The 17,644-nt window shown below is 37.4% G+C and overlaps 1 protein-coding gene across 4 annotated transcripts in view; it reads right to left on the bottom strand.

Moving 5' to 3' along the window:
- The window catches only part of DROSHA (drosha ribonuclease III), an 81,198-nt gene that overhangs the window by 60,014 nt on the left and 3,540 nt on the right, over nt 1-17,644 (bottom strand). For 3 of the 4 annotated variants that reach the window (XR_008575697.1, XM_054815087.1, XM_054815088.1), the window contains exons 3-11: nt 17,562-17,621; nt 14,533-14,628; nt 13,328-13,559; nt 12,300-12,441; nt 9,110-9,264; nt 5,999-6,079; nt 4,336-4,422; nt 4,139-4,225; nt 1,097-1,168 (exon numbers count right to left, since the gene is read on the bottom strand). Coding sequence is in view for 3 of the 4 variants with exons in the window: in XM_054815087.1 (XP_054671062.1) it covers nt 1,097-1,168; nt 4,139-4,225; nt 4,336-4,422; nt 5,999-6,079; nt 9,110-9,264; nt 12,300-12,441; nt 13,328-13,559; nt 14,533-14,628; nt 17,562-17,621 (1,012 nt within the window). In the remaining variant the exon portion in view is untranslated. The remainder of the gene's footprint in view (nt 1-1,096; nt 1,169-4,138; nt 4,226-4,335; nt 4,423-5,998; nt 6,080-9,109; nt 9,265-12,299; nt 12,442-13,327; nt 13,560-14,532; nt 14,629-17,561; nt 17,622-17,644) is intronic. The other variant, XM_054815089.1, reaches the window with a different exon arrangement.

The following is a 17,644-nucleotide window of genomic DNA, read 5'->3' on the forward strand; positions in this document are numbered from 1 at the left end:
TACAACACAAATTGAGGATTTTGACCTCAAGAGCCAACAGGAAAGGAGAGAAAACCAAGGAAAAAAAAAGAATAAGATTCTCCTCATCAAGTGGGGAGGAAGGTCTTCCAAGTTAAAAAGCCTGCCTTAACAAAATCAGGCCAGGTTGATGTAAATTGCATGTGTATGATACCAGCCATAAATTCCAAACGCAACAAGACTATCTTTTGCAAGAATGCTTTACTAAAAGACAGTCTGCAAATAGTGCTGTAGCCAATTGACCAGGAGTCCAAAAAAAAAAAAATCAAATTCCCTATTTTGCTTGGTGGACATTTGCTGTTTTAGAACAAGATTTGGAGACAACACAGCAGATTCAGTAACAAGAAATGAATCGCTTTGATCACATTAATCTTGCTAAGGAATTTCAGGGCTGTAGCATATATTCAGATGCTGTTGGGCAACAAAAAGAGAGATAACTAGAAAGAAAAATGTAAATATACATGGCCAAATTATACACTGATCCTATCTTCGTAGTTATATGCAGGGGGGTTTATGTAGCTACGCATGCTGTTCCACTGCAGCAATTTACTTCACAAACTGGCTTCACCAGGGATTAATTTGTAATAAAAAAAAAAGATTATGAACTGAATGTGCTTTGTTTGTATCCACCGGAAATTTGTTTTGGCAACAGCTTATATTAAGTACTGATAAGCAGTCTGCAGAGCTTCAAACTCATGATTAACTTTCAGCTCTGCCATTGACTTATGCGGTCCTGGCAAACCAGCATCTCCATATGCCTTACTTTTGTCATCTGTAAAAGAAGGGTAATGCCTCACTCCACTTACAGATAAGAGTACCTGACATATATTGTATATAACTTAGAATGAAAATCATCTATGGATATAAGCACTTCTTACGATTTGATTTTAATATACGATAGCCTAGGTAGATGGATTTATGCTAGTACCTGCGAGTACAAGTTCCTTTGCAGCCATTCATTCAGAACACAGCCTGTCTCTTAGAGACTTCACGAGATGGGATTCTAAAGAGTTTAATCCATTAAGCATATCAACAACTCATAACCCACTCTGACTTTTTGACTAATTATCCTCCTTACCTCAGGCATCATCTCCTCAATGAAATGAATTGTATAGTCAATGTTAAATCTGATTACTTTACATAGAGGAATCTGGAAGGAAAATAGAAATTCAGCATGAAAAACTATACAGCACCAAATGTATAGTTAATACAATTCTGTATGGAAAGGTATTACTGTCTGCTGAAAAGGGCACTTAACAGCTGCTCTGGGGGATCACACAAAGACAGGAACACAAGCATGTACAAAAGAAGTAACAGTTCTAACCTTCACCTCTGTAATAACACAGGGCTGACAGGAGGGATGGTAAAGGAAGATTAAATAATGCCATCTACTGGAGATGAAATTTTGTTTAGAAGAAAAAGCAAAGCTCAGTAAACTATCTTCTCTTACTTGTATATTTGGAAGTGAATTTATTGTTCGTGACACAACACATCAGTGACCTGAAGGCAAGGTGTTTTTAGCACACTGCCAATTCTGTTAGCTATACTGTCTTAAAATATGGCTTTAAGTCACAGCAACACAATATAAGAACTTCAGGATTAATTTATAGGATTATATTTATTTCATCCAATAAATATTCTCAGAAGTTCATTCAACTAACCAGTAAGACAAGTATCTAATTCCTTTTTTCACCTTTGAAAAAAGGTTCCTTTATTTGCAGAGTCCATGGATTGCTGAAGGCATTTTTTTTTTTAAATTGGATTTTTTACAGGCAAAAATGCTAAATTGCTAAGAATACAGAAATGCCTAATCCTACCCTACATATCTACAGCTTTTAGCAAGTTTTACTATTCATTGGCCTTGCAAGCATAAAAGAATCTTAGAACAATTCAATGGTCTGTGAAAATGAGGCAACCCAAGGTTATTTTGCATTGATAAGCATGCAAATAAATATCTGAACAGTGCTGGGGTTGCACTGAAATCAATGGACTTAGCAGTGGTGAAATATTCTGCTTGCATCTTCTTGCAAGTCAATCATTTAACTAACTTCGTCTACAAAAATCTGTTGATATCTGCATGATAAACTAAGGACCTACACCAAACAATCAAATAAAAAATTGCATTGCCTATAATTTGATACAATACTAATGTGAATAAAAAATAAAAAACCCTTGGAAGTCAAATATCCCATTTAGAATCTGAATGAGAGGAAAACCTGTCATTTAAATCACCAGGGCTTTAAAAAAAAAATACAGGGAGTGTTTCCTTACTTTCTAACAAGTACAACCAGGAGAGGATATTCTGATTCAGAAACTCAGTAGCCTGGGGTATTTTCCTTTGTACTGAATAGAAAATAAATGCTTTAGAGAAGTGACCATGACCAAAATCTCCATGAATTAGAGTTCCACGTACACAAACAAATACATAGCAAAGGAACATGTGGTTGGTACTATAAAATTGTTATGGTAGTTATATTAAGAAAGTTATAATTTAGCTTATGACTATACTATTTTCCCTAATATCTGACCTGCTCAATAATTACTGAGTAACAGTAATAACAGTAGTAAGGACTTAACAGTCTTAGCAAAGCTAAGACTTCAAATTACAGAAATTTGGTTCATTCACAGATGTTGGTGTTCGGATCTCTATTCTTCCTACCCTTTGCCACTTCCCTGTTATCAAATATATTCCAAAATGTCTCTCAAACAGCAGTTTTTACGTTGCTGAAAATAATCTCAAGACAGCAAGAGATTCTTTCCAAAGGGCTTTATAGCTGTTAGCAACATGAACTGACAATATGATGTTGCTTTATATTCAACTCTAAAAAAAGTAATGATTTGCTGCTGATCACTTCTCCTATTTGGAATGAGAAAAAACACACGTGCACTTTACAGTAAGCTCAATGTCTTCAATAACTACCCATGTCAGCAAAAAGAGTTCTCCTTGTTCTCTGTACGTTAAAGATTTCCATAACTCTCAGCCTTCCTGTCATGCAGTAGATGAAAAAATTATAAAGATAAGGTGGTCTTTTTACCCTTTTAATGGGAGTAAAACAAAACTGTTCCTTTTTGCTCGTTTGCAAAGCAAAAACGTAAAGTCTCGGAACAAATCTGCCTTGAACCCCAAGGCTGAGCTAATGCTACCTGGCAGGACTGCTTCATACTACAACCCCATGGGCTGAACACTACTCTTAATGACTTCTCATCAACATTACAGTCCCTTCCCCTGATCACCAAAAGTAAAGTGTTGTCATATATATTATGCAAACAAACTGTCATGAAAAAATGCTTTCTTCTCAGTGCATCTCAGTTCCAGTATTCTTACATGCCAGTCCTGTACTGATAACACTCTTATACTGGGTTTTGGCATTGGTAGTGTACCTAGTAATAGGTATAAAACCAAGGAAACAAACCCCACAACATTTGAAAAAACAGTTCTTGAAATATCAACATAAGAAAAAAAAATGTTCAAGTGTACAGAAATTAAGTATTTGCATATTTTACATTCAGATATGGCTTATATTGGAAAAGTCAGGTACCAATCATGTCCTTGTCTTCTTATATTTGCTTTCAAAATATGAAATTAATTGCCTATAAATACCTACAACTTTTAATAAAAATCAATAACTTGCCTAGTTCCTGAAGAAGCTGAACAGATGTTAGAAAGTAGTGGCTACATCTAGGTAAGTTTTTAGAACAGAGAAATTCCTTTAGAGTAGATCTCTGAAAAAAATCCATTTGTCACTTAAAGAGGAAACCTTTTTTTTATTGTTGTTGCTGTTTTTCAGACTTTCACCTTAGCAAACCTCCTCATCCAATTTAAATCCAATTAACAGTTTTAACAATTTATCCCATGGTTTATTTCACTTCCAAACTGTGAAATACATAAAAACATTACTTTGATGTACATCACAGTTTCAGTCACAGTTTGAAGACAATGCTTACCTCAATTAGTCAAGACAAAACCTGACTCATTAGCACATGTATCTTTCCCATGTCCTCAAAGCTGGCAAGATATTTGTAACATATATGCTCCATTGTTTTAGATAAGTTCTACTTCAGGGAAGAGACAGCTTACCTTCCAAACAAATCCCACATATGTAGCAATGAACATACTTACGTTTGTTAGTGGGGCATGTGCAAACATTGAGAACCCTTCAAAGATATATTCATGATCATCATATTCAATAACAGTAGGTCTGTCTGTCTAAAAAAAACAAAAACCAGAACGACCATGGAGTAAGCAAGGAGTAGTAGAACTACCATGACTGAAAACAAAATTAGAGTCCTAGTTAGAATTATTTATAAAGTACTTACTAAGAAGTTTGTGGGAGGCGACACAGTAATTCTATAGTGGTATAGTCTTCCAGCATTGTTGGTCATGGGGCGACATGGTTTAATGGGCTTAAAGAAATAGATAAGTAGAATTATGTGTAGAGTCAAGGCAAATTTAGATTAAAAGAGAGAATAAAGCATTTCTAATAGCCATGAAATATGCACTAGGAAAAATTAAATAAAAGCAGGTAGTCATAATTAAGCATTCTGGGAAGTGGGAAAGCAGGTGCTTATCTACATTTTCACTTTCAGAAATATTTTTAAAGCTATTCAAAAGGAAATAAGGTGGAAAACATTGCTGTAATTTTTTCATTTTCCATTTGACTCTCCATCTTCCTTACACACAGCGGTTAGTTGTTTACACACCAGACTAATATCCCCTTCTATATAAATTTGTTTCAGGAAACTGATTTTAAAAGCTTATGAAAATGAACCTGGACCTCACAAGAGAAGATTTCAAAGTATGTTATCAAGATAGACAGGTATCAGCTCATCTGCTTGGGGCAAATCTGGGGCCTGAAGAGAAGGGGTTATTCTATCACCAACAGTCAGCTCTGGTAACCCTGCTCCGTCTTCCATGTTGTAATGCCTGCCTGCAAGGTCCAAAGGCAGCGAACCCTCTGTACACTCTGACACAACACAAAATACCTGGGATTCATGTTTTCTTTCAGCTTGTTCTGAAGCAGTCCAGTTTAAAGACCTAAAAATCCTCAGCAGTCAGACAAAACCAGTTTCTCATATGCCCTACACTCAATTTGCTGCAGTTCAGAGGCTGCCACCAGCCTGTTCGCAATATATCTCTCCACATGGCAAAAAAAAAAAAAATTACTGCAGCATCAGGGTACTACTCTAAACAGCATTACAAAAGTTGCCCTGATGGCAATGCCAATATAGCTACACCACTACACAGCTCTGTGCACTTTGCAAAACCTATCCAATAAGGAGGCTAATTACTCTGGCTGTTCAGCCCCAAATTAAGTTTCTCACTGCTGCAATAAGACAGTTACAAGCCAGCCAGTTTAAAGCTAGGCAGTTTTATCTACAGGACACTGTAAAAACTAGTATATCCTAAGAAATTTTCTGAAACCTCAAATTCCCAGCTGGCCTTGCTCCAGGGAGCAGCCACCTTGATGCAGCAAGTTTTATGTATCAGTTTTCTTCTGCTAAAATTTTCTCCCTCCTTCTCTGCAAAAAACCACTAGAGACAATGTGGGGAGGAACGTTTACAAAGCAGACATGTTCTAGTGCTAAGGCAAGAACACCTCCTGACAAGCTTCCTGCTCCTGTCAGCAGCAGAATTCCTATTTCATTTACTTTTAAAGCAAAGAAGGCCATCATAACATATTCATCCACTTGAAGATGGTAGATCTCTGACTACAAGTTCTTTTTTAATGTAATTGTGTTGCAGAAACTTAAAAAACCAAACTAGAACTAAACAAATACAAGCAAAAGTTTTCCATACTTTTCAGGTGGATTTCATTACTGGCATTGCACTTTAAACATGAGGTTACACAACTAAGTGATTTAAAGTTGCACAGAAGTTTTTACTAAACCTGTAAATCATGGAAAAAACCTCAAAACAGCCAAAGTATGAGTTTTCAGCAGCAAATTTGTATTCATAATTGCAGTTCTTAGAATTACTTACCTCTTCGCCAGGATAAATGCCATGTCTTATTCCTGTTCGTCTGGCTTTAGCACTGCACTTGCACAAAGGTCCATCATTCATCTGTCAAAAACAAAATAGGATTCTGTTTTTATTGAAAAACTATTTTGGAAAAGTATGTTGGTTTTAATGCCTGGAGTGCTGATGCTTCTAAAAGCCTGTCATGCTTAGATTAAGTGGATGTTCTTAAGCCAATAAAACTGAAAACAGTACAGACTAATGTAAGAAAACTGCACAATAGCATTAGAGCTTCATCACTGTTTCAGAAGCACAAGATGGAAAAATGCTCTCGGTAGAATTGTACTACTCTACTATCATATATATCTTTTCCACTTCTTACACATACAAACAGCACACTGTCTGCCTAAAATGAGATTCAGGTCCTAAACATGCACATGCAAGTATTTCCATGCTAAAATCTCCATGTTCAAATAGTTTCAGTCAGTTCACTGACTGAAATCCCATCCCAGATTAACCCCTCTGCAATGTGACAAGGCTATCACCAAAAGTACACAAAGCAGACCATTTGAAGATTTTACTTGTTACTTTAAAGTAGTAATGGGAACACTTCAAATGCATTCTGTGAACGATCAGTAAAAAAGAAGGCGGGGGGGAACATCCACTTTAGTATTCTGTATGGGTGCATCAAGTAGCTATATCAAAAAGGGCCATTACGCACAGTATAGCACTAGTGTCTTTCTTTTCACTTTTATGAAGTTCAATGCAGACTATCAATTACTGCAATACTCTAAAGCTTTCTGCTCTTAACATCATGCCCAGTGCAGAAATCCAACAAAAAACCCAAAACCTAAAAAACCCCAAAACAACCCAGAACCAAACCTGAGAAACCAATGAAGTTCCCAGCCCCAGGCTTTAATAGAGTTTTTCCAAGTTTGAATCCAAGAACTGAAACGTTCTTCTTAGACTTAGAAAAACTCCAACAACTTTGCAATGCAATACAAAACCCAGAACTTCCCATGCCATTATAAGCAGTCTGAAATTGGAAACAGCATCCATGGTGGGGCTAAATAGTGTCATCAGCAAATAGATATAATGTGAAGAAACTTCAGGAAGCAAGAACCACCAAACTGCTGTTAATGTAGTTTTCAAACAGTTGAGAGGGACGCAACTTTCTACTTTTGATGTTAATTCTCTGAATGTTAATGTCAGTTTAATTCCTTCAGACTGGCACAGCACATACATGCAAAGGAACATTAGTAGGGCACTTCTCCTTTGGGAGCTTAGTCATGCAATCTTAACAAGAGTGCTATGACAGCTTTTTGTTCACACTTTTTTTTTCCACACTCAAGACTATTGAGGAAAGTACAGGCTCAATGAAACTGAATCATGCTTACAGGTAAAAGCATACTTCCTTACTAGCTTATACAGTCATAATACGGAAGAGAGTTAAAAAATGGAGTCAAGAGCAAATTGCTAATCACTGCCCAAAAAATAAGAGCCTACTGAGGCTATTAAAATAATCATCACTTATTTTTTAAAATCTCATCCTTAATTCTTAGAACTGTTCAGTACTAACACTGCCTCTGTTACGTTAAATGCACAGACCAAGACTGAGGGAGATGCGAAGTACCTTTAAAGCTGAGGACTTGGGAAACAAGGACACAACTCATGGAAAAAATGCAGAAGAGCAATCATGAAGTGATGATAAAATCATGTTGAAAGATTACAATTTTACATAAACTAAGGCAATGGCTTCTAACTTCCTGTGGCCAACAGGGCAACACAAACAAGCAGATAACACTTGTAAGCAAAAGGCCACTGTGGTGGCATTGGCTTTAACAATTTATTTTCTGGCAACTGCTAGCACTGCTGGAGATTACCCAAAGTAACAAACACACTGCTCAGATTGCGAGGTTGTGAAGATCCATCCTAAAAATTTAGTTCCGTGTCAGACAGTGTACTTGTATGTGCCAGTGTGCACAGCAATCATTCCTGGTTTATGTAGTGATAGTTAGAAAGCATTCTGGCATACCAGATAAATACCTAGGAAACCTTCAAGTGTTTTCAGATAAAATCTATTCAAAAGTAGTACAGCACTGACAAGCTCACCATGATCTGATTTAAGCCCCTTCAGGAAAGATGAAGAGTCAGTCTCAAGAAAGTTTTTAGGAAGGAAAGTTTTTCAGCAGGAATCTCATGAATAGGTTCAGGACTGTGTGGGTTATCCTACAATTATTCCACTTCTTTTTATTTAGCTAATATTCTGGCCTACAACACTACTTTGAAGTGTGCCCAAGAGCTACACAATTTTTTCAGTTAAATATCTAAATGGTTCGCTAATTTTGTTTTCCATACAAATAAAAACAGCTAGCTATGCTCAGTCAATTTTTTTTTTAAACTAGAAGCATAAATATGAGTCTGTAACAGAATATGCAACAGACCTTTGAATTACCACAGTGACAATAAGCATTGCAGTATCTCTTGGCATTATGATTTGTTGCATGCTGAACTCATGCATCACATGAAGTGCCAGAAAAATACATTTACTGAGATGCCATCTGACAATGAGTTAGAACAGACTGTAAAAAATTTAAGTAAGAAAGATGAAGATGGCAAATTTGCAAACAAAAACTAGTCTTCTGTGCAATGTATACATTCAAAACAACACTTCATAAGCTCAGCAATTACATTTAATGAGAACTATAATCTCCATGCAATTACAAAAGAACTATTAGACAAGAAATTAGGAGCATTAACCGCATATTTAAAACATTATTTATCATTATGAGCTGAGAGCTTTTAGGTGAAAAATTTGTAAAGAAGGTAAACATGCTGCCTTTTCACCATCCCAGAATTCATCTGTGTACTTTTATCTCAGGGCTAAGAGGATAGTATTATTACACCGTTAGCAATTCAGGTTTTATTAACACCATCTCAATAATCCCCAGGACTCATGAGCTGGAACCACACTCTTGAAATCACAAGTGAAGTGCTTAGAAGATGAGAGAGAAAAGGGAGGTAAAAAGTATGTATTGAAATAGATGTCACTCAGCATGTTTAACAACAATGCAGAAGTTTAGGCCTGCAGGGGAGAATGACTTTCAGAAACAGTACTTTTTCCTCTCACCATACCTGTCCTGGATCATTGTACCACAGTTCTTCATGGAGACGATCAGGGTGTGCTTTTTTACGCTTAATTTCTGCAATGACGTCAAAAACTTCAGAATCTGAACTGCTAGAGCAGCTGCTGTCATCTTCAGAGTCACAGTCTGAGTCAGTGGAGCTCTCTGATTCACACGGGGGGGGAAATAAAGTCAGCTGAAAAACACTTCCACACACTCTCTTCCCCAGTAGTAATGCATTCTCTAACATGACATAACTAACTGTGGCATACTGAAAGTTATTAAAGTTGTGCATGACATTCACACTAACCAAAAGAGGGACAGCAACTGCATTTTTAATTAAATATGACAGCAAATGCTATTGATATTAAATGCCTACAACAATTGTATCTGTTTGCATGCATCTGATTGCTGTTTGGCTGTCCAGAAGCACCACTGATCAGTTGTAGAAGAGCAATTTCAGTTACTTGACATTAAACATTACAGAGCTATAACCAACACAAGTATGACTATAAAGTTAAAAAAAAAAAAGAGAGAGAAAAGAGAAAGAATATACATAAGGTCATTAGCATGAGCTAAACAAAACCTCTTGTTTAAAAGTTAATTTTGCTTGCCATGAGCAAAGCGCTTATGTCTGGTTTCATTTTACCTAAAAATGTTCCTGTGTATAGGAGGATATTATCTATTTAAGAGTTACAAAACAGCACATATGGATAGAATTATTATAGAACATGTACTGTTAGACTAATTTTTCAAAATCAATTATTTCTATTAAATTCGTTATCACATATTAGAAACCACAGACAAGAAGAAAATCTGGAACTACCAGCTGAGTGAATCCAGCCATAAGTTTTTTGGAAGCCCTGTTCTGTGAGTTTTCCTCCTTACTTTTTTTTTTTAAGACTTTTTCTTTGAATTAACTGAAACAATTTTTCTGATATATCAGGGGGGAGAACAATGCTAAAGAAAAAAAAAAGAACAGAAGATGGTCTTAGACTTGTTAAAATGTCTCCTTTGTGGTCTTGTCAAAGTAATAAGTGTCTGGACTTAATAAAAAAACCAAAACCAGACCCACAAAAAACCCCAGAGCCTGATCTCACATATCTCTAACCTCCTGTGGTACACAGAAGTGACTCCCGTTCTTATGTATGTAATATTACTCATTTCCACAGATGATCTCAGCTCCAAATTAAATAAATGCCTTCATAGCCAAGACATATAGCATGAAGCAAGTAAGGTTTATTATTCTTGGAAGGAGGGATGCAACATTTCTTCCATTTCTAAGTTTTGACTTAAGAGCAAACACATTACTACACTGCCAGTGCTTTGAAATACTGTGAAATCATGCTTTAAAGTAGGTGTATTTAATTGAATACAAGACTCTCCTTAGAAAAAGAAAAAGACAGAGAGAAAATGAGAGATTACTACTAGTAAAATATGTTTCCCATTTTCCTTTATCTTCCTTTCTTTTTTTTAAATCCAGATGTAGTTTTATACAGTCTGTAAGTCAGCATAAGGTGTTATTAAAATGTGTCCCTGGGACATATGGTTTACATAGGTCATATATGCTCAGCTGCTATCAAGTTTCGTCTTAATGTGCATACATGTATATATATACACCTACAAATATTCACAAACATTTGAGTTGTAGAAGTTCTCTGATAAACATTAATAGTTGTATAAGTCTAATTTCAGGTGCAAAATGAGTGTGGAACCTGTGAGAGTTAAGCTGGAATTCCAAAAGACCAATGCAGGACTTTTGGATTTCACGTACTGAAATCAGCCTTTCAGGATCTAAAAGTGCTCTTCGAGTACCTCACTATCTCACTACAGTACACGATTACTGCTAACACAAGGCAGAAAAGAGACAGCATTTACTTAAGTACAAAATAAGACAAACTATTAGACACTACAGAAGCATGGCTGCAGGAGAAGCTGGCACAGACACCAAGTCAGCCCAGGGGACCAGTGCAAACGCAGAGCCTTCAGGTCCTCCACGAAGAGCAGAAAAAAAGAGAAGTTGCTCTTGGCCCTGTATCTTAGCCTGGAGCAGCAAAGGAACTCTTACTGCAGAGATCCAAGGAAGTGAAGCTTTACACAGCTATGTTGAATGTAGTATTGTCCTGGTTTCACCCACATGAAAATATACCTCCTGAAAAACCCTGCAGTTAACTTTGATTCTTGAGTGAATTTAAATACATGCAAATCAGATGCTCAGAAAAAGGTGTTTCCTTTACAAAAATGAATTCATATTTTAATCTGTGTTTATTATTTTTCTTTCGTCCTTATTGTATCTTTCTACACAGTCCACATGTAACTAACCATGTCATCATATAACTGTATTTCAACTTTAGAATTTTTGACATGTGATTTGTAAAGAGTTGCTAGGCTCAGATGTGAGAGTCTGAAGCAGCTCAATGGGCAGACATTAAGCTTAATTTAAAAAGCAAACCCAGCGGAGTATCTAAATTAATGTGACATGCCTAAGAATTTCTTGAACTAATGCAACTGACTGAAAAACACTATGAAACACTGAAATGTTGAAAGTATAAGAACAGCTAACAGTTCTCACAAAACACAGTAAGAAAAACAGCCTTTGCTGACTTTTGAGTAGACAAATTGTTATCAAAAAGTATGCCCTGCTAATTCAACCAGTATTGCCCTAGTAACTGATACAGCTGGCAGACTTATTTCACTGGTGGTGAATCCATATGGTGGTACATGACAACGCAGGCAAACTATGTTTTGAAAACTGATACTTCTGTGTAAGATCATGGTAAGCAGAGTTGCACAACCAAAATACAAGAAAGATGAACGCAGTGCCATAACAAGCAGCCATATGAGTATATCACCACTACTCTTGCTTCCTTTTTAGAAATGTAAGACCAGGAGCTCCTCAAAGCCTCTTGTGCACCACGCTTTGGCCTATCTGACCATGCTCAGGGTGCTTTCATGCCATGGAAGAGACTTCAGCGTAAGACAGTGCTGGATACTCTTCATTTTCCCTCAGGCTTTCTGGGTAAAGAATCTAGCTCTATCTCCGTCAAAAGCAACAAGAAAACTCCCACAGATACTCAATAGAAAGGAAGGATTTAAAAAACACATATTAACCTACCAACGCTATTAAATACAAACAACTGCCAAAACCAGGTTAACTACAGATTATTCTATTTCAGACCTTCATCATCATTTCTGCCTACCTAAATCTTCATCCAGCTTGGTCTTTGGTGGCTCCCATGGTGGCCTGGCTGCTTTGGCCTTTGCCTGTCGCTTTCCTAACTCGTCATCAAACTTTTCATACAGATCTCGGAGCTTGCTTGTTCCTACCACAGTAGAGTCCCCCTGTTAAATAAAAAACAGAACAACAAAAAAAAGACAGGGTTGAAATAGCACATGAACACAACATGCACCAGCGTTTCACAGTGAAAAGTAAGGGGGAAAAGATGGATCTTTGCGTAGTGCAATAAAACATGGAAATCCTTGTAAGGCGTTAGCATACCATTACATTGCTCTGTCAGATGAATTAGCAGAGAAAATAATTTGCTGCTGCCATTATCATCAAACCTTTGGCCTAATAAAGCAGAACTCTGGGTAAGCAGATTTAGTAAAGCTCAGCATTGATTTTTAACAGGTTCAGAAGAAACAGGAGACCCATGGAAGTATTTTGCAATGAGAAAGAATTTTATCACACACAAGAAACACGAAGCTCAGCTCATCTTGTTGCCTGCTTTGAATCGCCATGAACTCGCTCTCCATGTCATTCTCAAAAATACCCCACAAACAAACAAAAAACCCCACAAAAAACCCAGAAACCTCCCCTCTCTATCACTACTCCACCAGCAAGTGTTACTGTCAAGTACAAAGAATCCTGACTTCCTGCTTCTGTATAAAACCTATATAAACCTATGTAAAAGGTTGTGGGAATACATGGCATCTTTGTTCAATTACAGATATAATAGAAAAAACCCACTCTTCCCTCCTGGAGACAAAAAGCACCCCTCTTCCATGTACCACTGAACTGAATGAAAACAGACAGAGGAAACTGATAAAAATAGAGACTACCAACAAATAAAGCCCTTAACAGGGTTAAAAGACTGAGATGGTTTGGAGGAGAGAAGGATTAAGTGACACAAAACATGATCCTGCTGAAGGGTTCATATTAGTCAAGTAATCAAATAATCAATAAAGGACTGTGAACCATAATTTTAGAGTTCTCTCACAGACATACCACTTGATCCATAGGGTCATTGGAATAATAGCTTTCAGAATGGGTACAGCGAACCCAGACTGGCTTAAGTAATTCCTCATCTTCCTCTTCGTTTTTTTCAGATGCGTTCTCCTCTGATTCTTTCTCTTTGATAGCAGTATAATTTTTCTCTTTGCTGGAGCTCTGGTTTTCAGACCACCTTTCTCTGTCCTCCTCCCATCGGGGTCTCTTTCTCTCTCTGCTCGGAGACCGGCTTAGTGGGAGAAGGCAAACAAAAGCAATTCTCTTTGTTATTTTAACAGTGACAGTTTTATAATGAAAAACAAAGAGTTTGCTTTAGATCACTACATCATTCTATCATATAAACTACAGCAAAATCCAATTGCATCTTCCTGCTTTTAACATGCAACATAGAGTACTTTGTAGTTCTGACCTGCTAAAAAAAATGAGTTAAAATTGAAAGTGCTTTTTTATTTTAAACCTTATTTAAGAATTAGAATGAAAAATATATGCTATTTTAGATCAAAATTCCTACTTGCATTCTAGATGACTTAATTTTGTTCCAAAGTTAGAAACTCATCACTAAAAACCAAGTCATATCACTCACAACTAAAAGTTACAATATAAAGAAGTTTTAATTAATAGCCCACAAACTATTTGAATGATAAAAGAATTAGGGGTTTATTAGAAAGATTATACAGACACCACATCGCCTGTGTTACTCTAATTATGGTGCTCCTTTGAACAACACAACCTGTGATATTCCTTATGTATTCCAAGAGTAATGCTTTCAGAAGCTGAATGTAGGAAAACTACTTTTTTTTTTTTTAAATCTCCACTGCCTACAAAGCCAATAATGGTGTACTGATTTCAACTATGCAGGATTCAAAAGGAATCTTTTTTTTATCTCAATATAAAAAAGCTCCTAAAATATGATCTAAACCTAGAATGACTTTAAATAATCTTGGTACTTTAAAGACTGAAAGCAGATGTAAGAAGTCGTTAGGACACAGCAGCGAATCTCTCTCTCCAGAGATTAATCCTGTTTCTAGCTCTACAAGGTCTTGAGATAATTGACATTTGCATGTATACACAGATGGTTATAAATTTAAGACACTCATCTTTTCCAAGTTTCAAGCCAGGCACATATGCACATATACAAAAACTCAGTTGTGTGGGTACACAGAGCCTCAGACACCCAAGAGGCTGAATGTAACCTTCCTTACCTTCCTGCTGCTCTCTTGTAATCTTTTTTGTAGGATCTGTCTGGTGATGGTGATCTTCTGCTGTCACGGTGCCTATGCCTCTCCCTCTCCCGCTCCCTTAGAGAGTTCAAAACATAAGTTAAATGAGAAATCTGGCATTTCATACATTCCACACTTGAAAGGAGCACAGAAGCAGACTGAGATAATGTTATGCAAAATGACACGTGTTGACTGCTAAAACCTCAGACATTCTGAATGCTGATCTTCAAGAAATTTGTAAGAGACGGTCAATTATATCCTTCCCCTTTGTCATAAAGCCATCTATCTCAATATGACAGTTAATTCATACCATACAGAGATAAATTCTATAAACTCACCACAAGACTCATTGTCATTCTTCCTCTTCTGTTACAAGTGGCAAAGGGTAAGATTATTGCACCTTTAACCACTCTTAATGCTTCAAGAAAGGGGAAGAAAACCTATACCATGCACAATAGCTTTGTAAGCACAGCAGTCATTCAAGAGTTTCAGGCAAGCCCTCCCTTCCTGACAGCCACCTCAAGCACACACAAAAAACTGATAAACACAGAAAATCTCCATCATACTGAAACTACAAATCTCATCTACAAAACTCATCTTGCACATACACATGTAGAACTTGACCACCCAAACATATTTCCAGGGCAAAAGAGCTTTAAATTAACTGAAGGATTGGGGAAAAAGACCTAGGGGTGTTGGTCAATATCTGGCTCAATATGAGCCAGCCATGTGCCCAGGTGGCCAACAGCACCTGGCTTGTATTGGAAATGGTGGGGTCAGCAGGACTAGGGAAGTGATGGTCCCCCTATACTCAGCACTGGTGAGGCTGCACCTCAACTGCTGTGTTCAGTTTTGGACCCCTCACTACAAGAAGGACACTGAGGTGCTGGAGTGTGTCCAAAGAAGGGCAATGAAGCTGGTGAAGGGTCTAGAGAACAGGTCTTATGAGGGGTGGCTGAAGGAACTGGGGTTGTTTAGTCTGGAGAAAAGGATGCTGAGGGCAGACCTTATTGCTCTCTACAACTACGTGAGAGGAGGCTGTAGCCGGGTGGGTGCTGGACTCTTCTCCCAAGTAACAAGAGATAAGGCAAGAGGAAATGACCTCAAGTTGAGCCAGGGGAGGTTTAGATTGAATATTAGGAAAAATTTCTTCACTGAAAGGGTTGCCAATCATTGGAACAGGCTGCCTAGGGAAGAAGTAGTTGAGTCACCATCCCTGGAGGTATTTAAAGTATGTGTAGACATGGCACTTCGGGACATGATTTAGTGGTGAACTTGGCAGGGTGAGGTTTACAATTGGACATGTCTTAAGGGTCTTTTCCAACCTAAATGATGCTGAAATGACTTTGTACATGAGGCAGCAAATATCACACAGGCAGTTTTCATATTCTGCTAATAGCTGACAACTTGTTAGTCCACAATCATTTGTGTATTTATCAAATCTCCTAGTAAATGAGGCTGCTGATACACAAGGAATTATAAATATGTGCCTCCAGTGGTTTGGTGGGCTGACAGAATGAGTGAAGATTGTTTATGAACATATACATGTATGTTTCCATATGCACAGTATGAAATAGAATGCAAATTTACAAAACACAAAGTTCATGTAAATTATCTATTGTCAGTCTTCAGAGAAAGCATATCTGATTTGCTTGAGAGATGGATGCTGTATAAAAAACACACCAAGGCCAGCAAACAGTTCTCATTAAGATAAGCAGATACATTGTCAAGTAGACCTGGAAGCTGTTGTCCTCAAGCAGTAGTCCAGAAGTGTTTGAGAAAGAAGCTGAAAACATATTTTCAAAACTGATCTTTAAAAATCTAAACATTAAATTGTGAAATTATGTGGCAAATATTTGAGTTGCATACAAAGGGCAGAAAATTCCACAAGCTCATCATACAGATAAGGCCTGGCCTTAATGCCAGTTGCATTCAGTTTTAGGAAAATCCTCTTTTGGAAATCAAAGTAAACTTCCCAAATGTGAGGTTTAGGGTGGTTTTGGGTTTTTTGGAATAGAGCTGTCTAAGGTTCTGCAATTAAATCTCTGTATATCTGAATCAAAGTGGCTTCATTTCCACAGGCACTATGTGTAAATTCATGTTTCACATGTGACATGAGAAAGCTCAGAGCTTCTAAAATTAAAGCACATGATCCAGGTGCCCTGATAAATATTTAGATACTTAACTTTCCAGTATCTCTTTTTGAATATTCTGACCTAGATCATTAGACACAAAAAGAGCCACCAAGACAGCAAATCTAAGACATCTAAAAGATTTAACTGATGATGCTTTTCTCTAAAGCATCAGAGCAAGCTGTTTGTGCCTATGAAGCAGAGGGACAAACTTCATGATACGTCCCAAAATAAGTCCACACTCATCCATCTGAATCATAAGATGTCAACATAGGCCACAACTTGCCTATTTAACTGGTGTATGCTAATTTTCACCTCAGTTCTTTTAGGATCACAGGCTGGCTTACTGTTCATCCTGAACAGAATCACACAAGCAGGTCTAAGCACCCACTTGGGAGGTCCTGTGAAGCCCACACACATCTGCACTGGTGTCCCACAAGGATGTGGACAGAGCATGAAGAAGAATGCTGCACAACATGCTTTTCACTAAAACACCTCACTGCAGGGATTAGATACATGCACCTATCAGACTATAAACCCCTCCAAGAACTGGTTATCTACAAATACAGGGCTTACTCAAAGAAAGATCAAATTCAAGTAACACCTGGAACCCTAACTCTGGTACCTAAATCTTGAAATTTGAAGTGCTGAGACTTAACTGTAAGGCGCAACTTTGAACACAGTCTTTTGCACAAAGTTGTGCCAACTCTACTGTCATGTCACATGTGCATAAGTTTCTATGGTAAGTACCCGTGAGAGTAGAACACTACTCAGCAATTCACTCAGTTTTCAAACGAGATCTTCCGTGCTTCCAGCTATCTCCAAGAACAAGAGCAACAAGTCTGCTAAGCTTGCAAAGGTGAGGCAGAAGCAGTGTACCTGAAAGATGTCAAAACAATAGGTCTTTCCATCAGACCCGAGTACTGGCTACCTCCCAAGCTAGAGGGAAAAAACAAGGGCCG

Source organism: Grus americana, chromosome 2 (genome assembly GCF_028858705.1).
Source record: "Grus americana isolate bGruAme1 chromosome 2, bGruAme1.mat, whole genome shotgun sequence".
In the NCBI taxonomy this organism is placed as follows: domain Eukaryota; kingdom Metazoa; phylum Chordata; class Aves; order Gruiformes; family Gruidae; genus Grus; species Grus americana.